Source organism: Ciconia boyciana, chromosome 3, assembly GCF_034638445.1.
Source record: "Ciconia boyciana chromosome 3, ASM3463844v1, whole genome shotgun sequence".
NCBI lineage: Eukaryota > Metazoa > Chordata > Aves > Ciconiiformes > Ciconiidae > Ciconia > Ciconia boyciana.
In genome coordinates this window covers 108,549,552-108,567,495 of record NC_132936.1, presented here as the reverse complement: position 1 = coordinate 108,567,495, position 17,944 = coordinate 108,549,552, and the positions used below count along the sequence as shown (strand labels likewise).

The window sequence follows — 17,944 nt, the reverse complement described above, 5'->3', positions numbered from 1 at the left end:
ACAGCTTTATTGGTGAGCTCTGTAATGACCCAGCAGAGTTTCTTATCTCAAGCACACTCCAAGTGAATACATCTGTATTGACTGCAGGGTCAGTGTGATTTCAAGAGCAGTTTAGCCACTTTTGTAGGGTGTGCAATCCAAGCTAATGAACCATCAGAGCCCAAATTAGCTTCCCAAGTAACCTGATTTGGCAGCCACCTTGTGTGCTTCCAGAACTGGGAATGCTATGTTGTAAGAAGTTAAACTACATCCAGTAAGACCTACTGGCTATGTCTGTACTTGTAAATTAAAGAATGTCAGCGCCTGGGGCAGCTTGATGATCTAAATATTGTTAGAATGACCCCTAGTATAATTTTTGTGCAGGCCAGCTAGCACTCTTCCAAGCAATGCCCAGGCATGATTTGGGAGTTGGCATGGTCCGGGAGCAGACAGTTTGCATGCAGCAACTGTGCTTTGCAGGCTAACAGGATTTAATTTTGTTAACGTAGCCAGATCAAACCAGAAAGAGTCTCAGCACTGTACACATGCACTAACTCCAGCTCAGTTTGGACCTTGCCAGACATGAGATGACTCCATTCACCCATTGCTTCTGCACCGTGCTCTGAAACAGGGTATGTTAGCACAGAGGCAGTACTGAATATGAGACTGCATCTCTCCTGCTGAAGTCCTGTGCCCAGACCAAAAAGTCCTCAGAGTTTGGTACAGGAACAATCTATTGGCTCTCAATAGCCAGACCAAATTTGGCAGGGTCAACAATGAGCTAGTGCTAACAAGACGAGCTGTAACCAAGCTGGGGTACAGATGGGCCTCTCTGCACTGTTCTCTGCAGCATCTCTGGTAGCAACATACCTTATAAGCTCATTCATAACACAAGATCCAAGTGGTCTCTGTGCATGCACTGGTGTTAGTCTTGATCTTACAGGCTTGCCTACTACCCAGAGCACCAGTGGCTGCACTGAAATACCTTAGTGACTTTGAGGGAACCAGCCCTGGTCCACTAGGGTGAGTGTTGAAATATATTTAGCAGCAGTTCTGGACACTTGATGCCTTTGACCTGTCAATCAAACAGAATAAGCTAAAATATAATTAGACTGTGAGTATTTATGTCGATGTGTATTTGTATATACATATATATAAAGTTATATAGCCCATATATGTGAATTTAAATGAGTATATGATAAAATTTAAAAACTCTTAAATTATAAAAAACTGAACATCTTTCAATACAAACCTCATACAAGACAAAAATATTTTGTATATTTGTTTCAGCTTAAATTTGACAGCAGAAACAAAGCTGCAAAACAGAATTACAGACCACAATTAGCTGGTCCAGTATTTTGTTATCCAGCATTGTGATGAATATAATACCTATGTTACAATCCTCCTTAATATATGTAGCTTTTACCTTTTTTTTTTGCAGTCAGAGGAACACTATTCTGATAAGTGCTTGGCATGATTAGGTCAAACCCAATGTATTTATACATATCACTGTATGTTACTGGTGCATCACAAATGAAGTACAGAAATATATTGGATGTTCACCTACAGGAATAGCATATCATTAGAAAACAGAACACTGCAACTGCAAATTCTTTTGTTATTGTTGTTGTGGGTGGAAAAAAACCACTGAAGCAATTCCACAAGATCCGACATCCCTCTTTGATTAGTGTCATGTGAACATTCCTGCAGAACAGTCACACATCTTGTCTGAACTCCAGTTGGTACTCGTTTTCAGAATGTGTTGTATAGCTGTTCTTTCTGTGTAAGATGATCTTGCCCTCTGCTTCCTCAGTCCAGAACAGTCATTAAGAAAAGAAAGTATGCTCCCTGGAAGACAGTAGGGACCATAGTTTATAATGAATCCACTAAACCAAGTAGTATTATCCCTGGAGAGGTGAATAGTTGTGTAACTTGGCCCACCTCATGTCTTTTTTTTCATTTTGTTTGGATTTTGAAAGTCATTTACTGCAACATATAGAAAAACAGGAGATAAACACAGTTAACTCAGCCATTCTCTCATGGTATTCTTCTTCTTGCTGGGTCTCTCTTTCCGTACTCTATTTACTTCTTGGGTTCAAAGTTTTCCTCTCTTTGCTTTTTTTTAAAAATCATGTTTCACTTGGCTCACTCATCCTTGCACCTCCAGCCTTTGTTGTTTTCAGTCTTTAATGATGATCTTTCAGTTAAGAGCTCACCAAAGTGTAGATCATGCTGAATGTAAAAGAAAGACACAATATGAAAGTATCCTTTTGAAGCATACAGAGCACTTTGATTTTTATGACCCTTTACTGTTTGTTCCTCAGGTCTGACTGTAATGGCCTGTGCCTTCCTTTGCATTCTTTCTATCTCTCTAAAGCATCTTAATTATGGTGTATTCAAGATGGGTATCAAAAAGCACTCAAGAAATAACAAATTCATTACCAACATCCTACTGCACCACAAGCCGTGTTTGAGCTTATTAAAGTGCAGTCTGATGTCTGAATTTGAACAGTGAAGAAACAAAAACATTTTGCTTTAGTGTGTTTGATCTTTAAAACTTCAACCAGCAACTCTTGGCAGGGCAGGCAAGGTTTCCCATGAAACAGCATTATTTTGTTTCCTTTGGAAAAAACTCCATGTAGTAAAAGAAACATAAAATGCAGACACCAGCTGGAGTGACTCCATACACATTAAATGCAACTCTGAAAAGCGAAGAAATCGCAGTATATTGCCATGGCTCCACTTTACTGCAATTCTAATTCTGACATAGCCAGAAAAGGACAGCAAAATTGAATGTAATTAATACTATTTTATTTAGCACCAGGCAGTGGATTTTGGCTTATGGCCACATTTTAGAATGAAGGAAGTGGGGCTCAGGGGAAGCTGCACAACACTAGAGTCCCAGCAGAAATGCTAGACCCCACTACATAGCTGACTTTGACAGGGTCTTTTAGCTAACACAAAAATGTGGGGTTAAAAATGCTTCTCTCTCCAGCCATGCCTTGCCACCTCTCTTTGCACTACCAACAGAGCTGGTCTAGCATAACTGCCATGCTTTCCACTCTCGCCCCCGTGAAGAGGACTAGTGGGCAAAGGCACTCAGCCCAAACCCACAAAGCTACTGGATGCTAAACTCCTGCTGAGATTCTCATGCCCCATCCATCTCAGTGTGCGTTAGGCACCTACCAGCTTCTGTGAGTCTGGGCCCTTCTACTTTCTTTCTCTCTCTCTTGTATGCAGACACAGGCACATACACATGCAGACAGAAAACTTTGTTGTCAATAATATTTAGAAGTAATATTGAGAAACAACAACCTCCAGCAATGACTCCTCAAGATATGGGGAACAACAGAACAGATAACAGACCAGTGATCAAAGGAGAAATAACATTGATCTTGTTCCACTAGCGTACAAAGCTGCCTTACAGAGGGATTACTGCATGCAAGACTGGCTTGAAGAGGCACTCTATGCAAATACATTAGGGAAGAAGGAGTAGAAGAAAGGCATCATAAAACAACACCTCCATTTAAAGTGTGTTAACCTTTGTTGTCAAGTAGTCTTATGGTGTGATTACAGGGGCAACTAAAAGCACAGGGATTCTGCCAAGGCCTTACCTTAAATATGATCCTCACGTACTCTTGCACTGGGCATTTGCGACTGTGCACTAAGGACATCTAACAGCTGAAAGCGGCAGGGGGGACAACACACAACTAGGGTACATATCTTCAAGAATGTACTTAAATTAGGGGTTTGGACCACACACAGGCTTACCCTGTAATGAAAGGGAGGCTGTAGGCATGACTACAGGCATGGTGCACCCCATGTTCCTACCACTGTCTACCTACCCATTTACTTACCATCTTGAGCATCACTACACCAGTAGATGTAGTATTTTTCTTATGGTTCTCTTGAATCATAAGAACATTATAATTTTTATTTGATGTAATGTCGCTATCATAATATTTGCTATTTCACCCATCCTAAAAGACCATGCGGAGGAGCAAAAATTTCTTCCTTGGGTTGGCCCTGGGGCCTGGTTCAGGCCTTAGATAAAATGCTTAATATTCTGTACTGAGGTGTCAGCACATGCTGACTGTAAGTGGGCATGCTTCCCTGAATCAAGATCAGAAGCAAGTTTTATAAGACTAAGGAAATGAGCCAATTGGTTCCAGTCATTTCTAAATATAATTTCACATGTCAAATGAAAAGCAGCTACTATTTCCTTAGTGAAATGACCAGACTTACCAGTATAGATAGTAGAAGAAGGAAAGGAGATAGAAAGCTAGCTTACACCAGGCCTCTTTTTGACAGTAACTCAGAGTATCTGCGTTCATGACTGCAGGTGGATCATATGCTAGCTCTGAACTATCTGCTGGGCAACGAAAATACCTGAAAGAGCAGAAGACATCTAGAATGACTCTGTAACATTCTGTATTAAATATGTGCAGGTATACAGCCTCCTGATCACCAGCTCAGAAGACAACCATCTTCCATGATATAGGAGGAATTTTCCTCTCTTTTTCAAGCCTCTATTTCCGGACGTTGTTAAAATCAGGATGCTAGTCTAAGCAGACCATTCTTACAGAACCAAGCAATTCATGAATGTGGACTTTCTGTGTTCTATTAATTCTTTGGATTGAAACATTCCTGCTTCCTATATAGTTATTTCTGGCTCACTCACGAATAACTTAGATATTGTGAGTGACAATATGTGGTGGCTTGTGATCACAGCATGGAGGAAGGATCACTGGGCTTTAACTGCATCTACACAACTGATTTCAGACATGATGAAAGGTGACAGTCTCAACCAACTGATAGCTCAGTTCCTCCAACTCTGAAAAGGAAAGAAGTCAATATGGAGTAAAATAAGAGCTGGCTGACTAATGTTTTCTACACGTAGCACTGCTCAAAAGTTTATCATTCAAATAATTTTAATTGGAACATGTTTTTCTTCTTACATAGCAGAAATTTCTAATTATTCTCAGCAATGACTGGATGTTTGAGAAAATCCTGACACAGAACTTTTTTTGCAAAGGAGCTTTTGTCTCAGGTACTTTGCAGTAAAAAGCAAAAGCAAACCAAAAAAAGAAGTCCTCAACAAAGTTAATGAACTGCTTTAAGATCAGCACTAATCAGATGAAATACTTCTGTTGCTTTGAAATAGTACTGTAACCACTGAAGATTGCTGGGATTGCTTATAGATAGATAGGTAGACAGATAGATAGATATAAAACCCCCACACAAGTGACCAGCAGCAAACTTTGAAAGTAAATGTTCTCATAATAACCTTGCCTTCCTCCCTTCCTCCTTTCCAATATTAGTCACATCCACTTAGAATCTCTAATAACACTGCAAATTCTTTCACAGAGACCACAGGTGAAACCTTGCTTAATTATCCTCATTGGGATGAAGATATTACACCGTATCTTCCCATGGTTTTGTGCAGAACTTTCACAATGAACCCAAACCTGTCTGTGGTTAAAACAGCAGAAATTATGGAGTAATTATAGCAAAGCATATGGAGAACCATGGAAGCAAAGAAAATCAAAAGGTATCTCCAAAGGTTGAAGGTCCATTATTTAGAGTCTGATCATTTTCACCTTGGACATAAAATACAATTTTTTTTTTTTTTTTAAACTTTTAAAACCAGTATTATTGTTACACTTTGGTTGTTAACCCTTAGTAAAACAGTACCATAAAGCATTATTATTTTTATTGCACCCAACCATAGGGAGAAAAGCACTCATAGCTTCACCCCATTTAGCTTTCTGAGAGCTATACTGTGACTCTAACTTCTGAATAATACACTTTATCACATGACTCTGCATTACTACCAGCCTTTTGAAGAAAATAGTGTAAAAAAGCTCCTACTTTTTAGTTCCTGGTTGAGATAATGGTTTTGCCTTCTTTACAGAATTACTCTTCAAGCTACTTCACAACAGGAGCTATCTGCTGCCATATGTATCTTTGTAACACAAAGAGACCCTGACAGACAAAAATCATCTGTGCTTTTACAAACATTGTGGAAATGCAAAACCAGTGAAGACTCCAGACTGACAACCACAAAACCTGATGTCTCTTGGTTATCTTCAGAGGTAACAGAAGGCTGATCCTCCACTAGAATGCAGAGGAAGATGCAGCAGTAGCAGCTGCACTGCCTGTCCAGAAAACAGTAAAGCTGCTTAACAGCAGGTCTTACATGATCAACTCTGAAAGCCCCTCAGTGAATACAAGGCACATAGCAGAGAACCAGAGAGGAAACACTCCCCACTTTTTAACGTGGGCAGGGTGCAGACAACAGCTCTTCATCTACTGCAATCCCTACTCCAAGAGTCTCTAAGAGAGACTCCTCTTGCACAACGGAAATTCTCTACTGTACAGCAAGAAACAACTTTATAGTGCAAAAAAAAGCATAAAGCTGCCAAAGAAGATGAGAAGCAAAATTCTGTCAACCTGCCCAGTCTCTGTTTCATGACTCCAATGGAAAGGTTTCCTTGCTAGGGCTCAATGAATGGGTCCAAGATCTTTCAGATATGAACTGCCTTACAACTCCTATCTGTAAAATATTTAGAGCCTCACCAAGTTCCACTTTCAGATTCCAGCCTATTTCATTTCCAAGTTTTCATTCAGTTGTGGTGAGTACATCCTGACACCCTTTGGAATATTAATCTAAGTTAGTAACTGAAGGCCACATTTATATTACTATGTCTTTTCTTTACCCATCCTAAATGTTCATGAAAAATATTTACTTTTTCTCTGGAAACATAAGTTTTAGCTGCTTATAGGGAAAAGCTTCTAGGCAAAAGATATTCAGCCATACTCCTACCACTGCACTTCATAGTTCATACAATCTGCATGTGTGCTGAGCTGGCAAATAAGGCTAACAAGCAGTCAGCATATAAAAGATGGGCTTACCTCCAGAAGTGATAAAAAAGCAAAGGAACATTTAACCCCAGTGTGAGCCACTCCTGAGCGCACAAAAACATTATGCAGAAAAGACTATGGATGGAGTACTCCGGCAACACCAGCTAAACAGAAAGGAACAGAAATAACAGATGTCAGTAAAACACCTCTTTGATTTTAGTCACCTAAGCAGTTTTTCAGAAAACAAACCATCTCTGCAAGTCTCCTGTGTGTGTCTCTGTCTGTCCCTAGACATACCTCAGTTGACAGACAGCTTGGCTAAGAGCAATGAGCACAAGACACAGTGCCAGGTTTGTCCAGGTTCTAACCATGGCTGTACTCCAGGGTCTTGTTGAGAGGCATGGGACAAATCATTTACTGTCTTAGCTGGTGCTCCAGATTTCTGTCTACAAAATGTAGATTATATTACTGCCTCCCTCACAGAAGCATTGTGAGACTAAATGAATGCCTGTAAAAGAGTTCTTATAGAAGTAAGTTTCATTACTGATGCATTCAGAAAGGAAATAAGAAAGCTATTACTGAGGCTTCACTTCTATATTGGAGAAGCATCCTTGGAAAAAGGCTGCTTCTACCATTTTGATATGTTATATACACCCTGAAGAGATCAAAACCATTACTCAGTCAGCATTGTGAGCTAAAACCCACTAAGACAGGAAACTCACTTCCTTAGTAAATTCATGGCTCCCCACACTATTTGTTTCAGACCCAAGATGATTCTTTCTATTAAAAGAGAAAGTGAGTGGGCAGCTGGCAGAAACAGAAATTTATGTGGCGTTGATTCAGAATAGTTATTTCTAAAGGCATTTTGCTTTTTTCACTGCTTTCCCATTTCTTAGCTGGCTTTCCTCTCTTGTTTTCTTCCAATGCCTTTTCTCAGAAATCTCTATTTCTCTTCTTCATTCAAGTCATAGAGGAGATTAATTCCAGCAGTACATATTTCTCAAAGCTAGACAATCCCATATACAGTTCATCTGCATCCCTTGCTGCATCTTGGAGCTACATCAACCAAAATTAAATCACAAAAAGCATTTGAGGGGCTTCTTTTGATGTAAATTCATTTTCACCTGTCAAATAATTAAAGTGAGCCTTGTTTTTTAAAACAACGTAAAACCTACTATACAGCTACTCCCAATGCCTACCTACTGCCATACAGCTGTGCTGCAATGTTTCTGCATCTTCTTGGTTCTAGGAGTCTTTCCACCTCAAGTGGAATGTATTTTTTTTACTTTCATTTAACTTCACTACTTGAAGTAGCTAACACATTTGGATATCTCTGTGTCTACGCCTTGAACTTAAACATTCTCAATAGCTTATCTTATGTGGATGACAAATCATAGTACAATTACACAGTTCAGATTCCAGATGGTAGTTATTTATCACTGCTGGATTTTTTTTTTTCATTTTTAGAATGTGATTTACAACATGACTATAACCTTTCCCCAAAGAATGATTCATCTTCATCACAAATTGCAGACAAGAAAGGTCTTCATGATGTACATCTACCCACTAAACATCACAACACTTAAAAGCATATTACATTAATTATCACATATTTGATTTCTGATTCCAACACAATCCACGAACTTAGCAAGAACACAACCCTGGTGTCTGATCAGTGGGCTGGCTGGTAATAACAGGGAAGGAAATCCATGCTGAAAATTTATGCAGCACATAAAAAACAAAACAAAGCAAAAAATCTGCTGTGAAGCTAGAAAGGAAACAAAGGAAGTGGTGCACTCTCAGAAACAGACTCACTTTCCAGTCACAGTTTCTGGTGTAAATTAAATCTACCTATGGTTTTGATAGAACAACAAATGGGTCACTTATGTCTCTTCACCCTTTTCTTGGAGTGATATATTCCTGTGGACATAAACAAATAAAGGATCAGTGCTGATCACAGTTTCTGAAGAGAATTCATGCAAAGAAGCAAACAAAGCCTAGCCTGCAAAGCCAATTACAGTTTATATTCAGGCGATTTACCTAAGAGACCAAACTGAAAAGAAGGTGAGAGAATTGAAAGCATAAAGTGTAGAAAGGTACTAACAGCAAGGCTTGTAAGGAAAAGTAAACTGAATAAATAACTAAAAAATAACATTGCCTCAGTTCTTGGCTGTAAGAATCATCCTGCAGTTTGACACAATGTCTTCTGAAACCAATGGAAACTTTCAATCAACTTTAACAAACATGGTATTCGGCTCCTGGAGAGAAGAAAGCTGTTTGAGAAACAAGCAACAGTCAATCCTTACTGTTTCTGCTGAGGTAGTCAACTGCAATAGTAACTTCTGTGATACAGATAGCTGTGCAATAGGAATTAAACTAACGTCTTTAATTCATTCTGGGAGAGCGTATGAAGCTGTCAGATGGTAAACTTGTTAGGATATAAACAGTATGGCAAACATTTTAGGATATAAACAGTATACTTCTGTTTTGAACCAGGAACACCCTGATTCAGATAACGTCCTCTGCTTTTGGACACTGCTCAAGATCAAGTCTCAAGATGGTTATGGAGCACAGAGTTGAAGGAGAAACTGGCAAAACAGCACACTTCTTAAGGGCTGCAACTTGGTCACTTTGAGTCCCAAGCTAATGAATGGCATTACAAATTATCACTAGAAATTGTGCTGGCTGACATTTACGTGTGGAAAACCACAGGAAAGCTTGAAAGGGAAGTCAGCTTCTAGACCAAAAGGCTGCTAATCAGAAACATCTTTTGCTCTAACATAAGCAAGGAAAAGAAACTACTATACCTTTCTAAGTTTTGCTCTGATATGTATATTTAAGTAAACATTCAAAATCCTTATTCCAAATCCACCATTTTGCATTTAAAATGTAAAATCTTAGGTAGATGTCATAGTCATATCATTACCATCTCACCATAAATATTCAATACATCCTCACACAAAGTAGTACACACATACGCGCACATGTAGATAGATTCTTCCCCTCTAAATCCAAAGAAAATAAGGCAGGCTTTGCTGTGTATAGACATGTAGGTTTGGCTGAACTAAAGCATGGGAAAACAAGCACTGAAGCTAAGCACCTGTCAGCAGCTTCTTTGTGTTTATAGAAATACAAAGACCTCTGTAGACTGCAACTGCAGAAAGGCATCTCTCAGGAAGCTCAGTCCTAAATCATTTTATTCAGTTTCCTATTTCCTAAATACATTCTGTTGTTCTTATTCAAAAGATAAACCCATCTTTTTCTGTCAGTACTTTTCCTCCTTATCCTGTTTATTACATATGGATACCTCCTTCTCAAATGTAATTTTGCTTTTACAGAACATTATATCATTTTTACATGGAATGACTCTTACAGTTTGTCTCACCAGTGAACAGGGCACATAAAATACCTCACAGAAACCAAAACTGGGAAGATATTATAGCAGGAATAGCAATCTCCCTTCATCAGTGCTATTAAATTCTCATGCTTAGAAAATCAATTGTAACAAGTGAATCAAACTGTGTTCCCAGTCACTGTTAAGCCACTGAAATGTCAAGGCCTCATGCTTCTTTCCAGCATGTGCTGGTTTTGGCTGGGATAGAGTTAATTTTCTTCACAGTAGCTAGTATGGGGCTATGTTTTGGATTTGTGCTGGAAACAGTGTTGGTAACACAGGGATGTTTTCGTTACTGCTGAGCAGTGCTCACACAGAGTCAAGGCCTTTTCTGCTCCTCACCCCACCCCACCAGCGAGTGGGCTGGGGGTGCACAAGAAGTTGGGAGGGAACACGGCTGGGACAGCCGACCCCAGCTGACCAAAGGGCTATTCCATACCATATGGTGTCATGCTCAGCATATAGAGCTGAGGGAAGAAGGAGGAAAGGGGGGACATTCAGAGTGATGGCGTTTGTCTTCCCAAGTAACCTTATGTACGACAGAGCCCTGCTTTCCTGGAGATGGCTGAACACCTGCCTGCCCATGGGAAGGAGTGAAGGAATTCCTTGCTTTGCTTTGCTTGGGTGCACGGCTTTTGCTTTCCCTATTCAACTGTCTTTATCTCAACCCATGAGTTTTCTCACTTTTACTCTCCTGATTCTCTCCTCCATCCCGCTGCGGGGGGAGTGAGCGAGCGGCTGGGTGGGGCTCAGTTGCTGGCTGGGGTTAAACCACAACACAGCACTTTGCTTAGGACCAATACTCCTGAGTGCTACACAATCATAGTAATTCTCACAGAATTGCTGTTTCTTCCCCCAGAAGACTCTGAGTCTACATCAGCCTCCATCTGTGCACACCAGCATCCATACTGTAACCACAGATTTTACACTGTACTCAGAAATTGCTCGCCATTAGACACTCTACCTTTCCTGGGGTTTCTGAGAGTCTTCATTATGCTGTTAGAGGCTGAGACAACTTCCCTTCTCAATGCCTGCCTTCTCCTCCCACAGATGGCAAGAAAAAAACTGACGAGAAACGTAGGTCAGATCTCCTTCACGTAACGTAACAGCTCTGGTGACTACCCAAGTGGAAACAAGTTCACCTTACAAACACGCAAGCCCTTTTCCATCCACCTAAAAGCAACAAGAAACTGAAAACACCATGCATGCATGGAATCACTCCAGGGCCCCAAATTAGGCTTGATCTATGTGCATGCTGCTTTATCACAGTGGTTAGTGCTGCTGCACCCACTTCCACTAAAGGATAGCTGCAGCTTGTCACTATGGTGCTCAATTTGCTGCTTTTTTCCCATATTCCTTGCTAAAGCTGACATGTAGAATTTGTCCTCATCGATAGCAGGGAAAGAAGGGATGGAGATGTACCCGAGGTTTTCAGAACACAAGAGTTATTTTAATTACATTTTAAAGCCCACCCTAATAGAGCCTGCCAGAGCTAACCTGGGTTACTGGGGAGCATCTGCTGCTGCATTGAAGACATTGTGAGACCAAAGGGAGACAATTATTTAATGACTCTAATTTAATGACTCCTAATTGAACAACACAGACCACAAAAGTCAGAAGTGTAATGCAAGCAATTGAGAAAAAGAAAGCAGAAACACACAGAAAAAGATAAGTAGCATGTGCATTAGCCCAGACTGTGCACGTATGTGGAATGTACATACATTGAAACAAAATCATATCTGTTTGCTCCTGCTGTTGCACAAACCAAAGAAGTAGGGTCAACTGTGTATAACTTAAATACACAGACCATAGATCTTTACATTTGCAACAGCTTTAAACATACTGCTTGCATTGATCAAACACATGAAACACATTAAATTTACTGTTGAAATACAGGAAGGCTTCCCACTTACATTTTCTAGTGTATCTTTCTAATCTACTTTAAATGATTTGAGTTACTTGACTTCCAAAACCTCCTCTGAAAGGCTGCCCTAGAGCCCAATACAATGCTGTCACAGTAAATATACTAAGGTTTTCAGTCCAAATTTTCAGGTTCAATTTCTTTCAATTCTCCTGTTAAAATCCACACTTGCTTGTGTCTCTACAAGCTCTGTTCTCTAGTCACTTATAGCAATCACTTAGAAATTCAGTTGTGTAGTTAAAATTGTTATAACACAAACCTATAACCAAAGCATTTTAAGTAATTCAAAACTATGTTATACAAACCTCTAGAAATATTTAGCAGTTTGCTACGTAGATGTGTGCAACTAGCTGGAAAGAAAATGTCTGGAAAATGGATTCCAGATCATCAAAAGAACAACCTGCAGCTGAACCTACTAAGTTCACATATACATCTTTACATTTTATCTGGGGAAGAGCAATGGTGCACGCATGCAAGACTCAATGTTATGGACCAAATACAGAGCAGAAATAAAAGAAAGGATATAACATGTATGTTTTCACCCTTCCACCTTTCTGGATCACAATTAAGCAAAGCAGCACAAAGCCAATGCTTTATAAAGGAAAATTCATTATTCTAACGCACTATTGGAATTTCTTTAAACAGTATAAAGTGGATGTGAACATAAGTCACACCACAGCATAAATACCAGACAATGAAATGAGTAACACAAAGAACCTAATTATCATTCTCACAAAGCACTCCATATCCATCTGTAACACAGTACCAATCTAATATTAAAATACAGGATTTCTGGATGCTCTTTCCATCTCAAGCTCCTAAACGCGTCTATATTTAGGCCTATCATTTCACTTCTCATTGTCTCATTTTTGCCTTTTGCAACATGGAGATAATTATAGTTAAAATCTATAGATTCCACTGGAGCTAGTTTACAACAAGAATATTTAAGCTTTGTCATAATACAAATAAGAACTTTAACAAGAGTGACAGAGGAAGATCAGGTCTTTACGGGACATTCATCAAGAATATCTATAAATATTTCTGTATTGCAGAGCCTATGGGAGGTCACAACAGCTAACAGGTAAAGAGGTTATGAAACGGATTTAAAAAAAGACTTCTCCACTATAAGGCCTGCAGGGCACCAGCACAGTTCAAAAAGTGCCCTGTCCTTGGAAGGCACATCATTAAGGCAGATGTGCTGTGATCTTACAAGCGTATCTCCTCTGCTAACTGTTCTTTTCCACTCAGCATGGATCAGGAGATACCTTCACAACCTTTCTTTTTTTAACGTTAATTCAGAACCAGTAATAGAAGCTGGGTTAGCAACCCTGGAGTGCGAACTTCTCTCATTTTCACAACACTGACATGAAACAGGGCAACAAACGCTTTCTTGCCCTACCTCACTGTTGTATTTCAGACACAACCAGCCAGGACACCCCACAGCTGGGTTATTCCAAGAGCTCATGCTGTCTTTGTCTGCTCGCCCAAAACCGGTGAGAATGACAATTAGTACCACAGCTGCTCATTAGGATCTAGAAAACCAGCCCCTCATTTCACAGGCAGGTCTATGAATGCAGAAATCTCAGTGATCATTAAAATGAAGTTCAGCCATCTGCAAGGCACAGGAAGGGCCCTCAGGCCTTCTCCCAGGGGTCTGCCTAAGATTGACAGTTTCATAAATGCTGAAAACTAAGTGTTCACTAAAGGGCTGTTTCCGTATCTGGCGTGTAAAGACTGTCAATCTGAGGAAGCAGATTTGGTACAGTGCAGACATGGTAAGACAGTGCAGACAATCCCTGCCCTGCTATTCTAACACCTTTATTGAAAACATCAGCATCTAAATGTAAGGTAGGACATTTAACTCCCAGCAGAAACAGTTTTCATCCATATAACAGGTATGATGTAAAATCATTGCACTTTATTTTTAGGTATTATATTGCTTTTTGTAATTGCGTAGAGGCTTTATAGCATCTGATCCTGACTTAAATACACAGTGAACATTCTGCTAAACATAACAGTGACATTTGATTTAACCCCAACTTCTTTAGTTTTATTAACTATATGCAAATATTTACTTTATTGCATACCAAATTAGAGCAAATACAGTCCATTAGCAAGTCAAATTTTGCCAATATCTTCAACACAGCTCTGAGGAACAGATGCATAAATTACATTACTCCCAGCAGCTGAGAAGTACACTGCTCTCAGGAGTACATCAGAGGCAACAGTTACTCATATACATTTTTGCTGCATCTTCAGCCTTATTCTACTGTTACTTGTGATGTTCTGATATTGTAAGGACATATGTTTACATATCCTCCAGAACAGTACTGGAAGAAGCTGAATTGTAAGGCAAGAGGTTGTCTACTACAGGGTGATACTTTGTTTGCCACTTTGATTATTGAATAAACATTTAAAAGATGAGATTCACAGCAACATACAGTTGGTTAACCTGAAAGAATTTTACACGTAAATATTTTCATGAGTAATAAAATTATGAATAACCATATGTATCTCCCTTCAAAAGATATTTCCATCAGGCATCACGCTGGTGAATTTTACTTCCTCCCTGGAGTAAAAGGTGGGTAAGGACCAAACTGTGACTGAGTCACAGGTTTGAACTCTTCACTCTTAGGCTTACAGTAGTTTTGTAACTTTTCCCCTTACGATCTACCCCTGCTTTGAACACCTGCGCAGGCACAGCAGGATATATCTTTTCATTATCCTTAGGTAAGCACACAGACATCCTTAGGTAATGATTGCTAAAAATAGCAATTGTTATGTTCTAACTTTTGAAAAGTGCTGAATTCAGAAACTTGTAAATTTGACTAAAAATAGTGCTGGCACAATGCACATAATGAATGAGCCTCAGTAGTGAATCAATTGCCTGCCAGAAATACTATACTTCCTCTAAGTTCTTAAGTCCTATCTTAAGGACTTTCCTTCCAGATAGGGTACTATATACAAGGAGAGGACAAAACGGATTATGTGCAGTACTTTTATTGCAATAGTAATACCTTTCTAGTAAATATGAACCCGATATATTTACAATAAAATAAAAAGTGTGAAGAAGAAATGCACTATCTCTAGTCAAGCAACATTTATGGGATTATTTGTGCATAAAGTATAAATACTGGCAGCTCTTTGGTCCCAATTCTACTATCAGTTCTGCAAAATAGCTACCATGCCAAGTCCCACTCTTTCTGATGAAATTAAAACTATGTGGGTGCCCAAGAGACTGACTGAATAGAGCACACCCCCATTTTATCCCATTCCACGCTTCATAGATAATAAATGTAACAAAAGAGTAGGCAGAAAAGACTTAAGAGGAAAGGAAGCTTTTAGATGATCTGTAGTGCATTTCCTATCAGTGCAAGGTACTGAAGGCCTAAGTTTTGTCTATACTGCAAATTTATTGCAAGATTCGGGGAAAATCATTATGTCCCTCATGTTTCCAGATGCAAACAAACCCTCTATCAAGTGTGAATCACTATCAATATGTTAACTCCATCCTCTTTTACACAAGCTGCAGAAAACAATTAAACCAACACAGAGCTAGTGAAAGTGTATAATACTTCAGTTAAAAATATTTTACTTGCTTTACCATATCCCCACTTCCCCTGTCAAGCTACATTCTTTTTTCTTTCATTTGTACAACCTAAGGACAGCCCCACTGTTTACATGAACAGCAGATTTAAATTTTATCTCATGCCTCTTTTGACTAACAAGAGATGCTGTACCAAAATTGTCTAAAAATAACTCATCCGTCAGTCATGATTTCCATAAACTAAAAATTGTATCCTAACACATTTTTAGCTAACTTCAAATTTTATCCTTAGAGAAGAAAAAGTTACTCGTTCCTAATATAAAGATACCTTGTCAAAACCACTCTGAAGGCCAGAAGAAAGTTGGCTTTATCATCTAATAGGAGTTTAGCAGTATCTTTCAAATAAGTACTGAGTACTGAAATACACACTTACCAGTTTTATGTCTCTCACACATGCTCAGAGTCTAATGTACTTAAAAATGTCCTGGTTCACTTCAAACAAATGAATTTAGTTTTATGAAAGATATTGTATTGACAGTCCAAGTCCTAACTGATAGAATCCATACAGCACGGCAAGCTTACATCCTACAGTATCTGCAGTTCTAATTAATGCTTTAGAAACAGCAATATCCTTTATTCCAGTGCCTGCATGCAAACTCCAGAATTTATTCTGCGGCAGCTTAGGAGCTAATTATGTGTGCATATGTATAGCAGGGGGGTGTAGCTCATACTCACTATGATGTTGACAGAGACCTATCTCATCATATTGTCTATGTTTATTAGTATTTCTGTAGAGCAAGCATCACAAGTCTCTAAGCATACAACACAAGATAATTTTACTCCCAATAGTCATCAATCAGATTACAGTAGTTTGAGTCTCATTCCAGACTGGGCTGGATTTGAACAGCTGCTGTAGAGATTAAAGACTACATGCAATTATTAACTCAATGAACCATCAGACCCCTCACAAACAGCAAACATTTTTAGCTTCAATTAAAACTAAGAGATTCAAACTATGCCTGCTAACAAGAAAACTAAGTAGCTCTCCAAAACCAAGATTTCTATCATCAGATCAGCTGTGCAACCTTTCCTTTCCTGTTGTGTACATGTCTTGTGAGCGTAAACAAATGCTTTTCATATTTATTACGATGTGGTTTTTGTAGCACCTGGCACAATAAGGTTTTATTCTTTACTTGAGTCTGGAAGCATTGCTGTAACACAAACACTAATGAAAACATAATAGAAAAGGAGAGCCAAGTCTTGCTGAAAGGAATCTCTGGCTGAAGCACAATAGGGCCCTTAAAAGATCAAAGTATCCAACTATGGAAATAAAAAAAGAATGCAAAATTCAAACAGTGGCAAAACATAAGACAGCAGAATATCCGCCTAATCAGAACAAAAGCAGATTTGCTCCCGTATTATATTTTCTTCCAGAAAGAAGACACATAGAACATCCTGAAATCACCCTTTTGAATTTACTGAAGACACCTTTAAAATGTGAAGATTTTTCATACATAATGTTAATTCAGAATATCACCATAGTCTCAATAACAGATCATATGTTTAAACCCCTAAAAAAAGGATTACTTAACAACTGTTTCATATTCATATTTTTTATCAGGCCAGTTAATAGAAAGTTCAGACCTTGATAAAACTAGAGATGAAACTGCGATCTCATCAAAAGGCACCCTGACTTCTTGGAAATATGTACCAGCCACCTTCCTTCATGACACAGTCCTCCCCCAGTAATGGCCAGATCCAAAGAGAAGAAAATGATGTTTTTCCAAGGAGTAAAGCATTACTAGCTCAAGTGAAGTGCTATGAAGACATGTGCTGAATTGTCTAATCAAAAACTTGTATTTCTTCCCCTCATTCTACTCAGAGTTTGACCTTTGTGGTTTCTCCTGAGTTTCACTGGGAATTTGTACACAAATTCAAACATATTTGGTCATAAACACCAACAATGCACTACACAGTTTTTATCGAAATGGTGTCTAAATCATAAGAACTTCAAATCCAAATCTAAGTCCAGGCCTATTCCACATGGGTTTATGCTTGAATATCAACACATTTCTCATCTCAGAGCAATAAACAGAGATTGCTCTAAGCTGTCAATGTCAAGGAGGGACCGAGACTGCCCACAGAGGGCTTTTACAGCTGCTTTTGTTGTAGTTCAATCTTAGCGATGAATGATAAGCATGAATGTCAAACTTGAAGTCGAACCCTTCCTAAATCCAGG

At 39.0% G+C, this 17,944-nt stretch overlaps 1 protein-coding gene across 2 annotated transcripts in view; it reads right to left on the bottom strand.

The window, feature by feature from the left end:
- Nucleotides 1-2,183: 2,183 nt before the first annotated feature.
- CNIH3 (cornichon family AMPA receptor auxiliary protein 3) overlaps nt 2,184-17,944 on the bottom strand; it is a 54,596-nt gene continuing 38,835 nt past the window's right edge. For both annotated transcript variants that reach the window (XM_072858420.1, XM_072858421.1), the window contains 3 exons: nt 6,895-7,007; nt 4,225-4,368; nt 2,184-2,211 (listed from right to left, as the gene is read on the bottom strand). In XM_072858420.1, coding sequence (XP_072714521.1) covers nt 2,184-2,211; nt 4,225-4,368; nt 6,895-7,007 — 285 coding nt within the window. The remainder of the gene's footprint in view (nt 2,212-4,224; nt 4,369-6,894; nt 7,008-17,944) is intronic.